The sequence below is a fragment of the Chamaea fasciata genome, unplaced genomic scaffold (genome assembly GCF_029207755.1).
Source record: "Chamaea fasciata isolate MVZ Bird 193981 ecotype frontalis unplaced genomic scaffold, bChaFas1.0.hap1 SCAF_20, whole genome shotgun sequence".
Lineage (NCBI taxonomy): Eukaryota > Metazoa > Chordata > Aves > Passeriformes > Sylviidae > Chamaea > Chamaea fasciata.
This window is the reverse complement of record NW_027094105.1, coordinates 5,168,994-5,181,533: the sequence shown is the minus strand read 5'-3', so window position 1 is coordinate 5,181,533 and position 12,540 is coordinate 5,168,994. Positions and strand designations below refer to the sequence as shown.

Genomic DNA, 12,540 nt, shown 5'->3' with positions numbered 1-12,540 from the left:
CTCATTTCCTACATCTGTCACAAGGACACTTGATAGTGAAGTGTCACATTCCTGTAGACATATGCAAAATAAAGATTAAGACTAAACATTTCCTTGGCATTAAGGACAAACCTTCGAGACGTGGTGTGGCTGCAGAACCTTGTGATGAAAAGGGTTTTTCCAGAGGTTGTTGCTGTCCATGGAGGGCATGTCCCTGTGGGTCCCCTCTCTGGAGTAAGACAGGGACAAGCCAAGGTTTAGGAGAGCCTTGTCTGTGTCCATAATTGCAGATGGGCATCAGCTTCCTCAAACTAACTTCCAGAAGCAGAAGATGAGCTTCACACCCCCAAATGGAGCTCAGTGTGTTGGCACAGGTAACTGCACAGATCCTTGTGTGTGCACCTCCCCTACTAAGGGCACAAAACATCAACATCTTCCCTGTCCCCTTTTGCAGCTGAGCATGATATCCCAAGAAATACTGCTGAGGAAAAGCCCAGGAAAACATCAGTGGATCCAGAAAGGAATGTGGTGAAGCACAGATGCAAAGACTTGGGGGTGTCACACCCAGAGAGGCCAAATGGAGATGCAATAGCTAAAGATGAAGTTCTTAAAACCATCTAAACTGATTATTGGACAGCATAACTTCTGTCACATCAGAAGTAGTAAAACCATTCACAACAGGGTGGTGTGGAATCCCTCAGTATCTGCAGCACCCAAACCCAACAGGCTCCCTTCTCCCTGCAATCCATGTGCTTCCAACACCTTCCCCAGCCAATTTCCCTGCCACTACACAAATCCTGGACAGGAGTTTGTCGCCTTGACATCTGCCTTTGGCTGAACAACCTTCAAGATTTTTTGTTATCTTAGTCCAGTAGCCTTAAAGACTTCCGTGCATCATGCAGTTTGTGGAGGGCTGTGCCTGTGGTGGCTTTTGCAGATGTCCTCCAGAGGATGGCTTGGCTGGATATTCCAGCCCCTAACCCTCAGCTGGAAAGGAGGGGCTTGGAGTTATCTCTAGCAGTTTGCACCTCTGAGCTGTAAACCTTATCTTGACAGAAATTTAAGGAAGGTCCCACTGATACTTGTACTCTCCATGGGAATGTAGAATGAAATTCTCAGTAATGGGAAGAGGAAAATGCTTCTGTCAGAGGACTTCCATATTTAAATGATCTTAGTGAGGATAGGAACACCAGCGTTAGGTAACAGTGTCTGGCAGGGGAGGCAGCACGATCTGGAGCCCATGCAGCTCTGAAAGTCTGCCTGATTTAGGCATAACGAAATATAAAGAAGAATATTAAAATAGTAGATGGAAATATAGCACTCTACAGTAAAAAAAAACCAAAAACGAAAGGGAGTGATTATGAGCAGGAATCTTGGCTCTATTGACTCTTTTTTTTTTTAAAAAAATAAAACAGAAAACAGCATCATGTTCCCAGGGACATACTGGCAAACAGCAGGGACAGAATCTGAGAGAATCTGTATTTTATACTTTATAACTTAATATGGCTTTTGCATGATTTTAGTATTTTTATTGGTTCTTAAAACACACACAATATAAACACGTGAACCAGCCAGAAGCACAGCACATGGAGGGCGACTGTTCAGCTGTGCCAGCCTGCAGCTGGGAAGGAGCTGTGGTGTTGGGGACCACCCTTGCCTGTGGTACGATCCCAATCCTGAAAGGGCTCCCTGTTGGGTACAGGAGCCTGTGGCCAAGGGTGGCCTTATTTGGGGCAGGACTACAGGCTTATTCTGCACATTTATGGTGCTGCACTACAGTATTAAGCCAATGTTTCCACTTTCTAGTCGAGTCAGTGCTCAAATCCCAACCTCAGCCCAAAAATAACATAAATCCATCTCTTTCGCTGCTTCCATCCCCTCACACCCTTCTCCCTGCCCTCCTTTTAGCCAGCCACAACACCACCAAAAGGAAAATCAACGTTTCACCATGGAGCATCCACCCAGGGCTCGGCAGTACCTGCTGGTCCTGCTGCTTCCCACCCAGCCTGCGCTGGGATTTCAGAGCTGCCTTTAAACTTGGGCTTCTTGCTCCTATTCCACAGGAGTGTGAGGCTGGAGCTGGTATGTTCCCCAGCTGCAGGAGGGGTGAGACACAGGGGAGCAGAGCATCCCACGGAGCTGGGCTACCCCTCTGCCGAATGAGCCCTGCAAGCCCTCGCTGCTGGTAACTCTGATCCAAGACAACAGTCACCCTGAATAAATGTTATAAATGATAACTCTGACCCAAGACAACAAGCACAGTGAATAAACCATGTCATCAATCTGATAAACTCCACATTTCAAGTAGAAAGGCCTGATTTGCAGAGCAGCCCACTGGGGCACTGGGCAGAGCCTTCTTCCACCTGACACCGCCCTGCTTCCTCTCACCCCAGAGCCAGAATCAAACTCTTTCTTTCTACAGCACCAAGATCAGACTCCAAGTGAACCAGACATTTCCAGGATATTCGCTGAGGATTCGGGAGTCATATCCTGCTGATTTCTTCTACTTGTTTTCTGCATTTAATGGGGAAATCTTAGAAGGGAAAACCAGAAGCAAGCAAGTAACCATCAGAGAAGGCACAAGGTGGCCAATTCCAAGCTCCAGGCCCAGGCTGTGGGAATCAGGGAAAAATCAGCCCCTCTCAGTCCTCTGGGCCTCCCTCTCTAACACATCTTACAGATGTGTGGGAGGGAGGCACCGTTTCTCAAAGCCTGTGGCAGATCAGATGCACATTCCCAGGTGTGAATCCCAGTTGAACGACCAAACCATCTCCTGGACGTAGTTTTTCATGAAAACAACACACTTTACCAAAACGTTTACGACAAGTGACATCTCGGGTGACCTCCTGGCCTAAGCAGTGTCCTGGGTGACAAACTCATCACTACAGGGAACCCACGGGTCACCAAGGGCTGGTTTCACAGACTCACTCGGACACCTGGGATGCCGGGATATCCTGGAGGTCCTTCTTTTCCCTTCAGTCCTTCAGTGCCTTTTTCTCCTTTCTCTCCTTCTGGGCCTTGCTCTCCTTTGTCACCCTGTGGAAGAGAGGAGGGTGGGAGGTTTTCATACCCACACAACACATGGGTCACTGTACAAAGCTCTTGCGAGGGAAAACCCCACCACATAATTAAGATTTCAGGAGAGGAAGAGAGCCTGCAAGAAAAAGGATGAATGAGTCATAATACACTTGACATTTTAAAAAAGGAGCAAACCCAGGTTTCCTTTTAAATCTCTTGGCTGAAGGAGAAGGAACTCCCCCATTACACAGAGTAACCTGAACCCCTTTAGGTCTCCTGCAATAAGGCCTGAACCTCCCACGTGAATGAGGCAGGCAGACAAGTTTGGAAAGTCTCCCTTGCCTCATCCAGAAGCCCTGAGCTTGGGATGCTGAAAGACTTTTAATAGGATGGGTTTGTCTGGAGCAGCTGCTCAGCTCCTGCTGCCAAACAGAAATCAGCCCAGGGCTCCAATAAACACTCTGTGAAACTGTGTCACTGTGCCCTGTAAAGGATCTGCGGCCTGAGCAGTGGGTATGCTGTCAAATCACTGCTCTGACAATTACAGAATCATAGAATCAAAGAATCATTTGGGTTGGAAAAGATGTTTAAGATGAATGAATCCAAATTTCAGCTCAGCTCTGACAAAACCACCACTAAACCATGTCCCCAAGTGCCACTTCTAGGGACAGTGACTCCACCACTTCCTGGTCTAATCCTGGCCACCCTTTCAGTGAAGAAAATTTTCCCAATACCCACTTAAAGCTCTCCTGGTGAAACCAGTCATTGAAATTTATGAAAAAATCTGGCAGATAATAACATTTCAGTATTTGGCAAGATCTACCAGCTGGAATGCAGACCAAAAATGCAATCCTAGAAGTGTAAGAAGTAAATTTATAGCTGCTTTTCTTCTATCAAGATAAAGAAAACATTGTAAATGTTTTGTATTATTCAGTACCACCACTCAAAATTATATGGAGACAGTGATAAAGGCCAGCTTAATACTGAGAGCAACATGTGCAGCCAAGCAGCCTTGAACTGAACCATTTTCCTCTTGCACCTGTGTTGGGAGAGCTCAACAAGATCTCATCTGGTTAAAGAGCACAGACACATCTGGCTAAGTGTCCAGAGACACATTTGGGGTGGAAAGAGCAGCTTTGGTTCAAGAGCTCCTGGGCACAGCCAGCAGTGCAAGAGAATACAGAAGCCTCGATTGTCCTTAAGGAAGAGATTTTTGGTCCAACATTCAGAGATAAGCAGAAGTAGAGACACATGGCAAATAGTTTAACTAGACAGAAGCAATAAACTGCATTGTTGTGGGATGGGCTGCTCCTTCTTTCCATGGAACAAAATTGTTGGCCCGTTTGGAAAGGCTGGCTGTGCAGGGACAGGAATCAGAGCCCCGTTCCAAAGGCAAGGTAGCAAACTCACAGCAGTGAGATCCAGAGTGAACCCTGAGTGAGATCCTGGGGCTCTGCCAAGGGAAGGGGATCTGGTTTCTTTACTCTCTAACATTGTTCTGGTCACTGTTGCAGGGGAGAGTGATGAACAATTCCTGATTTCCCTTGCCAGGCCCAGGAATTCCTGATTAGTTGGAAATTTGATCTGTAAAGACTCAAATAAAATGGACAAATTGTTGGAAACCAGATTTTGAAGCACTTGACCTTTTTGGAGATCTGATCAAATGCCAAAAAACGTGGGTAGAGAAGTGAAACAGGAGGGGTTTGTTATGTGTGTGCAGAAAAAAGTCCTCAGAGATTGCAGGGCAGAGGCTTATTCCACAGAAGACCCAATAATCCCCTTGGCCTCACCCCAGCTCTGGGAATCACAGGGAGTGCACAGAGATGTGTGTGAGAGCTGGAGCTCCGTGGGAGTGAGCTTTACCTTGATCCCATCTGGCCCGAGCTGCCCGCTGTCCCCTTCCAGCCCGGGTTCTCCCTGTGGACAGAAGCAAACACCATAAGGCTGTGCCTAAATGTGCTTTCCCCTGAGCTTTCTGCAGCTGGCTGACAGCAGCAGCCAGGCTGCAGTGGTGGGAGCTCAGCCCTGCACTCTAACACGTGTCCTATCTCACACCCTAATGCTGAACAAGCTCTTCCTGGAGCAGGAGCAGGAATTCAGCCTCTTGCTCTATTCTGAGCCACAATTTCTCCTCCACAGACCTGCTGCTGGCCTGTGGGAAGCCCTCCTTCCCTGTGTGAGGAGGAGCTCAGCCTGAATTCATTTAACCTGGGGCTTCCTCATCCTGCTCCATCCTCCTGACCTCAGTCCTGGGAAGGGACACAGCCCCTGCCAGCCTCAATCCATGCATTCATCCCCCCCTCCCACGCCTACACAGTATATCCAGTGTTTCCCTGCTTCTGCTGCAGCCTGCCCGGCCCTGCACGGACACAGCCCCTGGCAAACAGGAGGGGTCTGTTCCCACACTGCCCCTTTCACACTCAGCGTCACAGTGGCATCTGAGAGGCTCAGACAGACTGGTGAGCTGGTGGGCTCTGCGGGGAAGGTGCTTCCACCACCCACAGAAGGAACAGGGATCAGAGAACAGGGTCAGCCTGTCCGGGCTGTGGGAGGGCCAGGGCAGAACCTCTGGGGAGCTGACGAGGCACAGAAGCCCCACCAGAAGGTGACCATACTCACTCTTTGGCCAATGAGACCTTGCTCTCCAGGGATTCCTAACTGGCCAGGATCACCCTAAAAAGAAGGAAGCACATACAGGGAGACAAGCTCTTTACTGACAGTGAGGGAGCATGAAGTACTTCCCATCGCCCTCCTAATTTTGAATCTTTCTCTCCTTCACCAACACAAACACCTTCATCTGAGTTTTCAAAGGGCCAGCATAGGGGCAGCAAGGATGGACACATCTCACAGGCTCTGTTGCAATGATGCTTGACAGGACAGGGGGCACAGAGGGGTCTGAGCTGCCTGAAGCTGCAGATCCAGAAGGCATTCTCTGGCATGGTCCTTCACAGACAAGCAGCAGGGTGGGTGCAATGTGATGTGGTGGCAGACACGACCAGAGCGAGGGAGAAAAAAAACCCCAACAGCTCTTTTAGCCCCAATTCCAGAAGAACCTGAATCTTTGATAGCAGTTAAATCAATCAACAGAAGGCGGTGGAGCTGGCCAACAAATGGATCTTGCCGATGTGGCCCTGGGGGCAGGATGGCCATGGGGCAGCTCTATCCCATGTGTGCCCATCCGAGCAATCTGCTTTGCATGGAAGAGAGCTCAGGAAATGCAGAAGCTTCAAGGGAAAAAGGTTTGAGGTAGACATCCATAAACCTCATCCCACTGCAAACTGCTCTGCACAGACCAGTCCTGGTCCAGCTCCTTCCACCTTGGAGAAGGAGCATGAGGGGACTCTCATTCCACAGTTTCCCAGCAAGGCCAGCAGGTAAAGGGGTGTCTGCAAATCATCGTGTCCTGTCCTGCTCCCAGGAGGGCCAGCCAGGAGCACTGGAGCTGAAACACTCCTGCAGAATCAGGATGCCAAAGACACGGTAGCTCCAGTGAAGTGTCAGAAGATTTGCCAAGGAAAACGTGGCAAAGGATGGGGTGGGGGGTGGGAGTGAAGAGCAGCACAGAGGAAATTGCATTTAATTCCCACACAGAGTGTGTTCAAAAGCTCTGCTCACAGGATCAAATCTTCAGACCAAGGGGGTTAGGATTAAATAAAGCCCCCTCTGAGCTGCTCAGCACTGGGATTTTACTCAAACAAAGAGATGGCTTTTATGTGGACAAGAAGGTGCATTCATGGGCTGGAGCAGGGCACCCTTCCCCCTTAACCATCAGAGGAGTTTAGTCCCCAGAGAGCTGAGGCTTGGAAACTGTGGCAGGACCTCGGCTGAGGGTATTTTTAAGTCCTAAGGCTCTTCTGGTTTCAAATTAGAAGCTGCCTGGAACTCTGAGTCTCAAGGACTTCTCTCTCCATTGAGATTTTGGATCTGCAAAGAGTTGAGCTTCATTTCCAAGGCCCTTCACAGTTCTTGAGGCACAAGACCCCTGGGATGGGGTTTCTCCCCAGCACTGACAGCCTCTCCCTTGGGATGGGGCTCAGGAATTTGTAAAAATGGCTAAAATTAACCCAGTTTTAGCTTTTTTTTTTTTAGTTTTAGCTTTAGTTTTATCTTTTATTGAATGCACTCTCTGCTTTGGCTGCTGCAATGGCACTCAGTCCTTCAGGAACACAAGTTGCCATTTATCTCCCCAGTCTGACAGAGAAATTGCACTCGGGGTTTTTCTTACCTTCATGCCAGGTTCACCTGCAAGACCAGGTTGTCCCATTGAGCCTGGCGGTCCCTGGAAAAAAAAAAAAACCACAAAACAAAACACAAAAACCAAGATAATGAAAAACCCATTGTAACGAAGCAGAAGGCAAGATCAAAGACATAACTCCTTTAGCAGAGCTCTCCTGGGACAGCCAAGCCCTGGTTGCAATGCAATTACCTCCCTGGAGCTGGCTCGGGGTCCACAGCATCAAAGAGGCCCCTCGTGCCTGGATTCTGAGAGGGCTCTGATCAACTCTCACACCTCCCCTCTCCCCAGCCTCCTCTGCCAAGCACCTTTCTCTGCCTCCTTCCAATCCCTCTGCTTTCTAAGGTTAGTAGCCCCACCAGGGAGCAGCACGGGAACCAGCTGGGATAGGAGGGAAAAGGTCCAGAATGAGAACTGGAAGCTCTTTGCAAGGGTCCAGCAGGCTGGGCGGGTACAGTGGGTGACAGAAAGGTTTGGCTGAGCTCTTGTTCTTGCTCCCTGCAGCCTCACTTCTCCATTCCCACTGGTGTGAGCACATCCTCTGCACCAACAGGCTCCTCCTGATGAGGGTCAAGCTGCCCCACAGGCCACATCTTCCAGCTGAACCTTTGTCCCCCATTTCCAGAGAAGCAGGGGTATGATGGTGCTGCCAGCAAAAGGGAGCTGAGGGCAGCAAGCTGACACTGAGCCCTCCAGCACAAATTTCAGCCAGATTAGCCTCGACATCCATCAGCCAGCTGTCTGTGGCTGTACAGCGCCAGCAGATATCTAAAGGCCAACACCTGGGCTCAGACCAGAAATCCATGGCCCAGGCTGGACTGGCTGAAAGTTTCTTGCTCTTGTGTGAGCACAGACTCTGGTAGAGGGGTTTGGCATCCCTCAAAGAGCCAAAAATGAATGCTTGACCTGGACAAAGATAGGAATTAAGATAGAAAGATGGAAGATGTGAGAATGACCTTGCAAACTGTTCTCACTCAGTCCATGTGCAGCCCCTGATAGTGGGGTCACAGTTATTCACTATCTTTAGTTCCAAGATCTATTGGGAGCTTTAATCTTTGTACATTTGCTCCTACCTCTGGGAAGCGTGGGGAATGAGAGTCTGTAAAACAAGCCCAAAGATGGGACAGTAAAGCTTCTCTTTAAAGGATTTGAGTGGTTTATTTACTTATGATATTTGCATTCCAGACAACAATCTCCCTTCTCTTTACAGTTGGGAATAAAGGAAAAAAGAGCACATAGTCAAGGGAGCTACCCAGGGAATAAAGCCAGTTCCTGGCTTGCTGAACTGGATTCAAGCAGAGGAGGGAGCAGGGTGTGTGTTGGGTTTGTGAACAAATGGTCATGTCACGCAATGAGAAAATTCAAGGTCCAATGAAAGCAAAAATCCTGCTTTGGTTTCTCCAGAGGTGCCAGTGCAGAGAAAGGCTCCTGGAGGAGTTACAGACTTGAATGAAGGTCTGTACTTTCTTGGTTGGCAGCATCCAGAGTGGCTCAGTAGCAGCTTTCCAGCTCCCCAGTGTGGTTTACCAAGCTGAGAGCTCGCTCCATCCAGTCCAGCAGCCATGAGAATGGAAACTTTCATGACTCACACACTTTGCATAGACTGCATTCAAAGCCACCTTCACGTCTGCATTACAGCTCAGGACGTACAGAAAGGAGCTGTGCAAGGGGCACTGGCACACGTGACAGAAAGAGCCAAGACTGTATTATTTTAAGAAGAGTGAAAGGAAGCCAAAAGTGCAGAGGAGTTGGGGGAAACCATGGAGGCACCCCTGCACTCCATTAGGGCACTGTTTGGCAGCTACTGCTCGGTTTTGGTGTGTTTGTGTCACTGCTTCATGGCAACCACGGCCCAGCAGCACTGTCAGCAGCAAAGGCGTCTCTGAGCTCCCTGCACTGCCTGCAGCAGCCTCTGCTGGGGCTGCCACGGCCACCTGGGCAGGCTGGCAAACCTGTGTCGTGTCAGCAACAGCACCAGGGAGAGGGCAAGAGCAGTGCTCAGTGTGAATTGTTCTTGTATTGCGTCCCTGACTCTGCACCCTGGTGCAAAAAGTTGGTCCCTGCCGTGGTCACCTTTGAAATGTGTCTTCTGCTGAGAATTTGGGTCTGCACTTCCACCAGCTGGGTGTCTGTGGGCTGTGATGAAAAGGGTGCTGAAATTTCTGATTTTCACTGTTTGTTTTGGAAGCTGACTTTCAGACTTAAGGGAGATCCTTCCTGCTCATTCCACACTGCAAGGTGTGGAGGGATGTTCCCCTGCACATTTACTCCTCCCTCAGTCCTGCCACTCCTCATGGAAGGGGAAAACAAACAGGAACAAAGGTCAGACCTACCTTATGCCCCATTTCTCCCAAAGGCCCGGGTGGCCCCTGTGGTCCTTGGGGACCCTGCAAAAGAGAGACACAAGGCTCTTTTCACACAACTGGTTTCATCTCTGAAGGGCCATCACTTCGATGGTCTGTGAGATAAAACCCCACTTCCCTCCCACATCTCAGAGGAGTTCTCACTGTGCAAGGTTTGGCCAGTGGGATGGAGAGGCCAGCAGTGGTTGTGCTGAGGCTCCTTAACAGGCAAAGAGCTCAGAAGACCCTTCACCTTCCTGGCTCCCATCTAAAACAACTGCAGTGGGTAATCTGAAAGTGTCTGGTTTGCTCTCTCCCTTCGCTGTCCAGCACTGCTGGCCCTCCTTGAGGTCTGTCTTTCCCCAGTGACTCCCCCAAAGCTGTGGGCTCAGTTCTGACACCATCAGCCTCCCTCCTGCTTCCCCTTCCACTCCACCTACACTCCAACTCCTCCTGTTACATCTGACCCTGTCCCAGACCCAACCTTGCCCTCCTTTTCTACCTTCCCTTCCAAAATCCACCCCAGGCTGTATCCTACGCTCTCCCTGGTAGATCCATGGCTCCCTTTTGCTTTCCAGGGGTCTGACCTTGTCTTTCCTTATGGCTCCTAGGACTCTAGCCAAGTCTTTCACATCTCTGACCACGCTGGAGTTGGCAAGGACAGAGAAACTGGGAATGGGATAAGTGGTGGGGAGGAGACAGACGGAGAAAGAAATGAAGTGCCTGTGTCCAAGGGAAGACAGGGAGAGAGACTGATAAGACACTTGCCGGGTCGCCTGGAGCCCCTTTTGCTCCTGGAGGTCCAGAAGGTCCTTGGATCCCCTAGAAAAATTAAAAACAGCAGGGTCAGCTCCTACCCAGCAGCAACCCTCCACATCTCTTGGCAGAAATGTGCACCTCAAAAATGCTCCAGTGACAGGAGGGAAGAGGTGGCCCTGTAAGTGTGAGATAGGGTCCAGATTCTTCCTCCTGGGCCAGGACTCAAAGCTTAAGGACTTGAGGTTATGAAATGAAGTAGAAGGGATGGACACTTACTGGGAAGCCGCGTGCTCCTGTCTCCCCAGTCTCCCCCATCTTGCCCTGTGAACACACAGTTACAGTAATTACCACCTGGGGATGTGCTGACACACCTGTGTGCTCTGGCCTGGAGGGTCTGAGGACACGTGGGTGTCCCCAGGAGTGGCAGCTGTGGCTCTCACAGAGCACATACCTGCAGCCCATCTGGGCCCACCCTGCCCGGCTCCCCTGGTCGGCCCTGCCAAACAAAAAGACATCCCTGTTGGTTGATTCTCATGGAACAATTGAACATCCCTGTTCCTGGAGGAGGATGTGACCCTGATCCTGCCCAGAGCATTTCACAACAGAGCTGAGAGCAGCCTTGGCACTCACCTTGACGCCTCGCGACCCTGGCTCGCCTGCGGGGCCATCAGGCCCTCTGGCACCCTGGAGGGAGGCAAAGGAGAGGCAAAAATAAGGACACAGAGGATGTGGCTCACTGGAAAATCCAGCTGTCACTTTAGCCTTGGCCACCAGGACAGTCCATGAGATCAATCCTGGCTAAGCCAACTTATACCTGCTTGGGTTGAGCACAGCAGCTCAGAGCCCAGGACTAAAAGATTCTTTCTGTGTTTTGTTGCTTCATTTCTCACCGTTACCAGCACACAGCACTTTTTATTCCTGTTAAACCAACTACCAACCACTAACCCAAGCCAGAGGAGAAAAGCAGGCCAGGAACAGCCTGATTTTCAGACAATGGTTACATGAAAACAGTTTTGCAATGCACAGACAAACATGCACTTGCAGCCTCATTGATAGCAGACCCTCTCCGCCCTAGAAACCTTGCCTTTCCAACACCTTTGCCTTAACCCTTGCCACACCACACTGTGGCATGGTCACAGTGGTGGTTTAGAGGTGCACAACCCCCACTGTACAGCACCTTCACATCCTCTTGGGCCCCAAACTCCTCCCAAAGAGAAAGGTATATTTGCTGGCAGCTGAGCTCCAAACCCTCAGCTACAGCTATGTGATATTTAAAGATCTGGCTGCTGTTAAGGACCAGGCAGGTGCTTGTGCAACGGAGGTGGGGAGGGTCTGGTGCCACGCCTGGCGTCTGCTCCTGGGTGTGTGATTGGGCAGTGGGCACAGGGACTGTGGGAGATGTGTGGGGCACACACCCTGCTGCAAATGAGCAGGTGTGAGTAGCTGAAATTAAACAGTTCATGCTACAGCTTGGGCATCACTGATGAAGGGGCATCCTTGTTCTTTAAGAGGGTTCCAAGTGAGGTGAGCCCTGGGAAGAGGGTAAGGATATGAACAGAGAACCACAGAAAACATGGTTTGGGTTGAAAGGGACTTAAAAGACCAACTATCTTTCAAGCTCATTTCAGGAAAGCTGAACACACAACCCTTTGCACCATTTGACCCCCAGAGACCAGTGCCTCACACTGACAGAGAATAAGGAGCCACAGTGAAAGAAAATAAAAGAGTTAAAAAAGGGCGTATGAAGAGACTATTAACAGACGTCATGTTCGTAATCAGTTCATGAGCTCAGTTAGGACTCTTAGGCACTACTGCAATATAAATAAATAAAAACACAGAGTGGTGCTAGAATGTAGTGGTAAGAGGAATTCTGAGAGCTGGCCAATGCAGAAAGGGAAAAACAGGAGCCAATGTGCTTAATCGGGATGCAAACCCAGTGCCAAAAGTAATAACGGGGCTAGGGAGCCAGTGTGTTAGAAAAGCAACTCCAGGATGACAGGCAAAGAGAGAGACTCACAAAGAAAGGCAGTGTACAGCAGAAATGTATAGGAACCCCAGCCAAATTATTACAGCAGACAAACATTGTCAATATAAAATAATGCAAAAAACTCCTACTGAGCTTGGCAAGGCCCTGTGCTGCTCAGAGGAGCAGAGACTGAATAACCAAGAGCCCGTATTCCACTGCCAGTATGGCACAGCTCTGAAGAA

At 49.7% G+C, this 12,540-nt stretch overlaps 1 protein-coding gene across 2 annotated transcripts in view; it reads right to left on the bottom strand.

The window, feature by feature from the left end:
- Positions 1-12,540, bottom strand: part of COL27A1 (collagen type XXVII alpha 1 chain) — a 186,692-nt gene that overhangs the window by 31,829 nt on the left and 142,323 nt on the right. For both annotated transcript variants that reach the window (XM_066200944.1, XM_066200945.1), the window contains 9 exons: positions 10,963-11,016; positions 10,784-10,828; positions 10,609-10,653; positions 10,342-10,395; positions 9,565-9,618; positions 7,223-7,276; positions 5,617-5,670; positions 4,861-4,914; positions 2,908-3,015 (listed from right to left, as the gene is read on the bottom strand). In XM_066200944.1, coding sequence (XP_066057041.1) covers positions 2,908-3,015; positions 4,861-4,914; positions 5,617-5,670; positions 7,223-7,276; positions 9,565-9,618; positions 10,342-10,395; positions 10,609-10,653; positions 10,784-10,828; positions 10,963-11,016 — 522 coding nt within the window. The remainder of the gene's footprint in view (positions 1-2,907; positions 3,016-4,860; positions 4,915-5,616; positions 5,671-7,222; positions 7,277-9,564; positions 9,619-10,341; positions 10,396-10,608; positions 10,654-10,783; positions 10,829-10,962; positions 11,017-12,540) is intronic.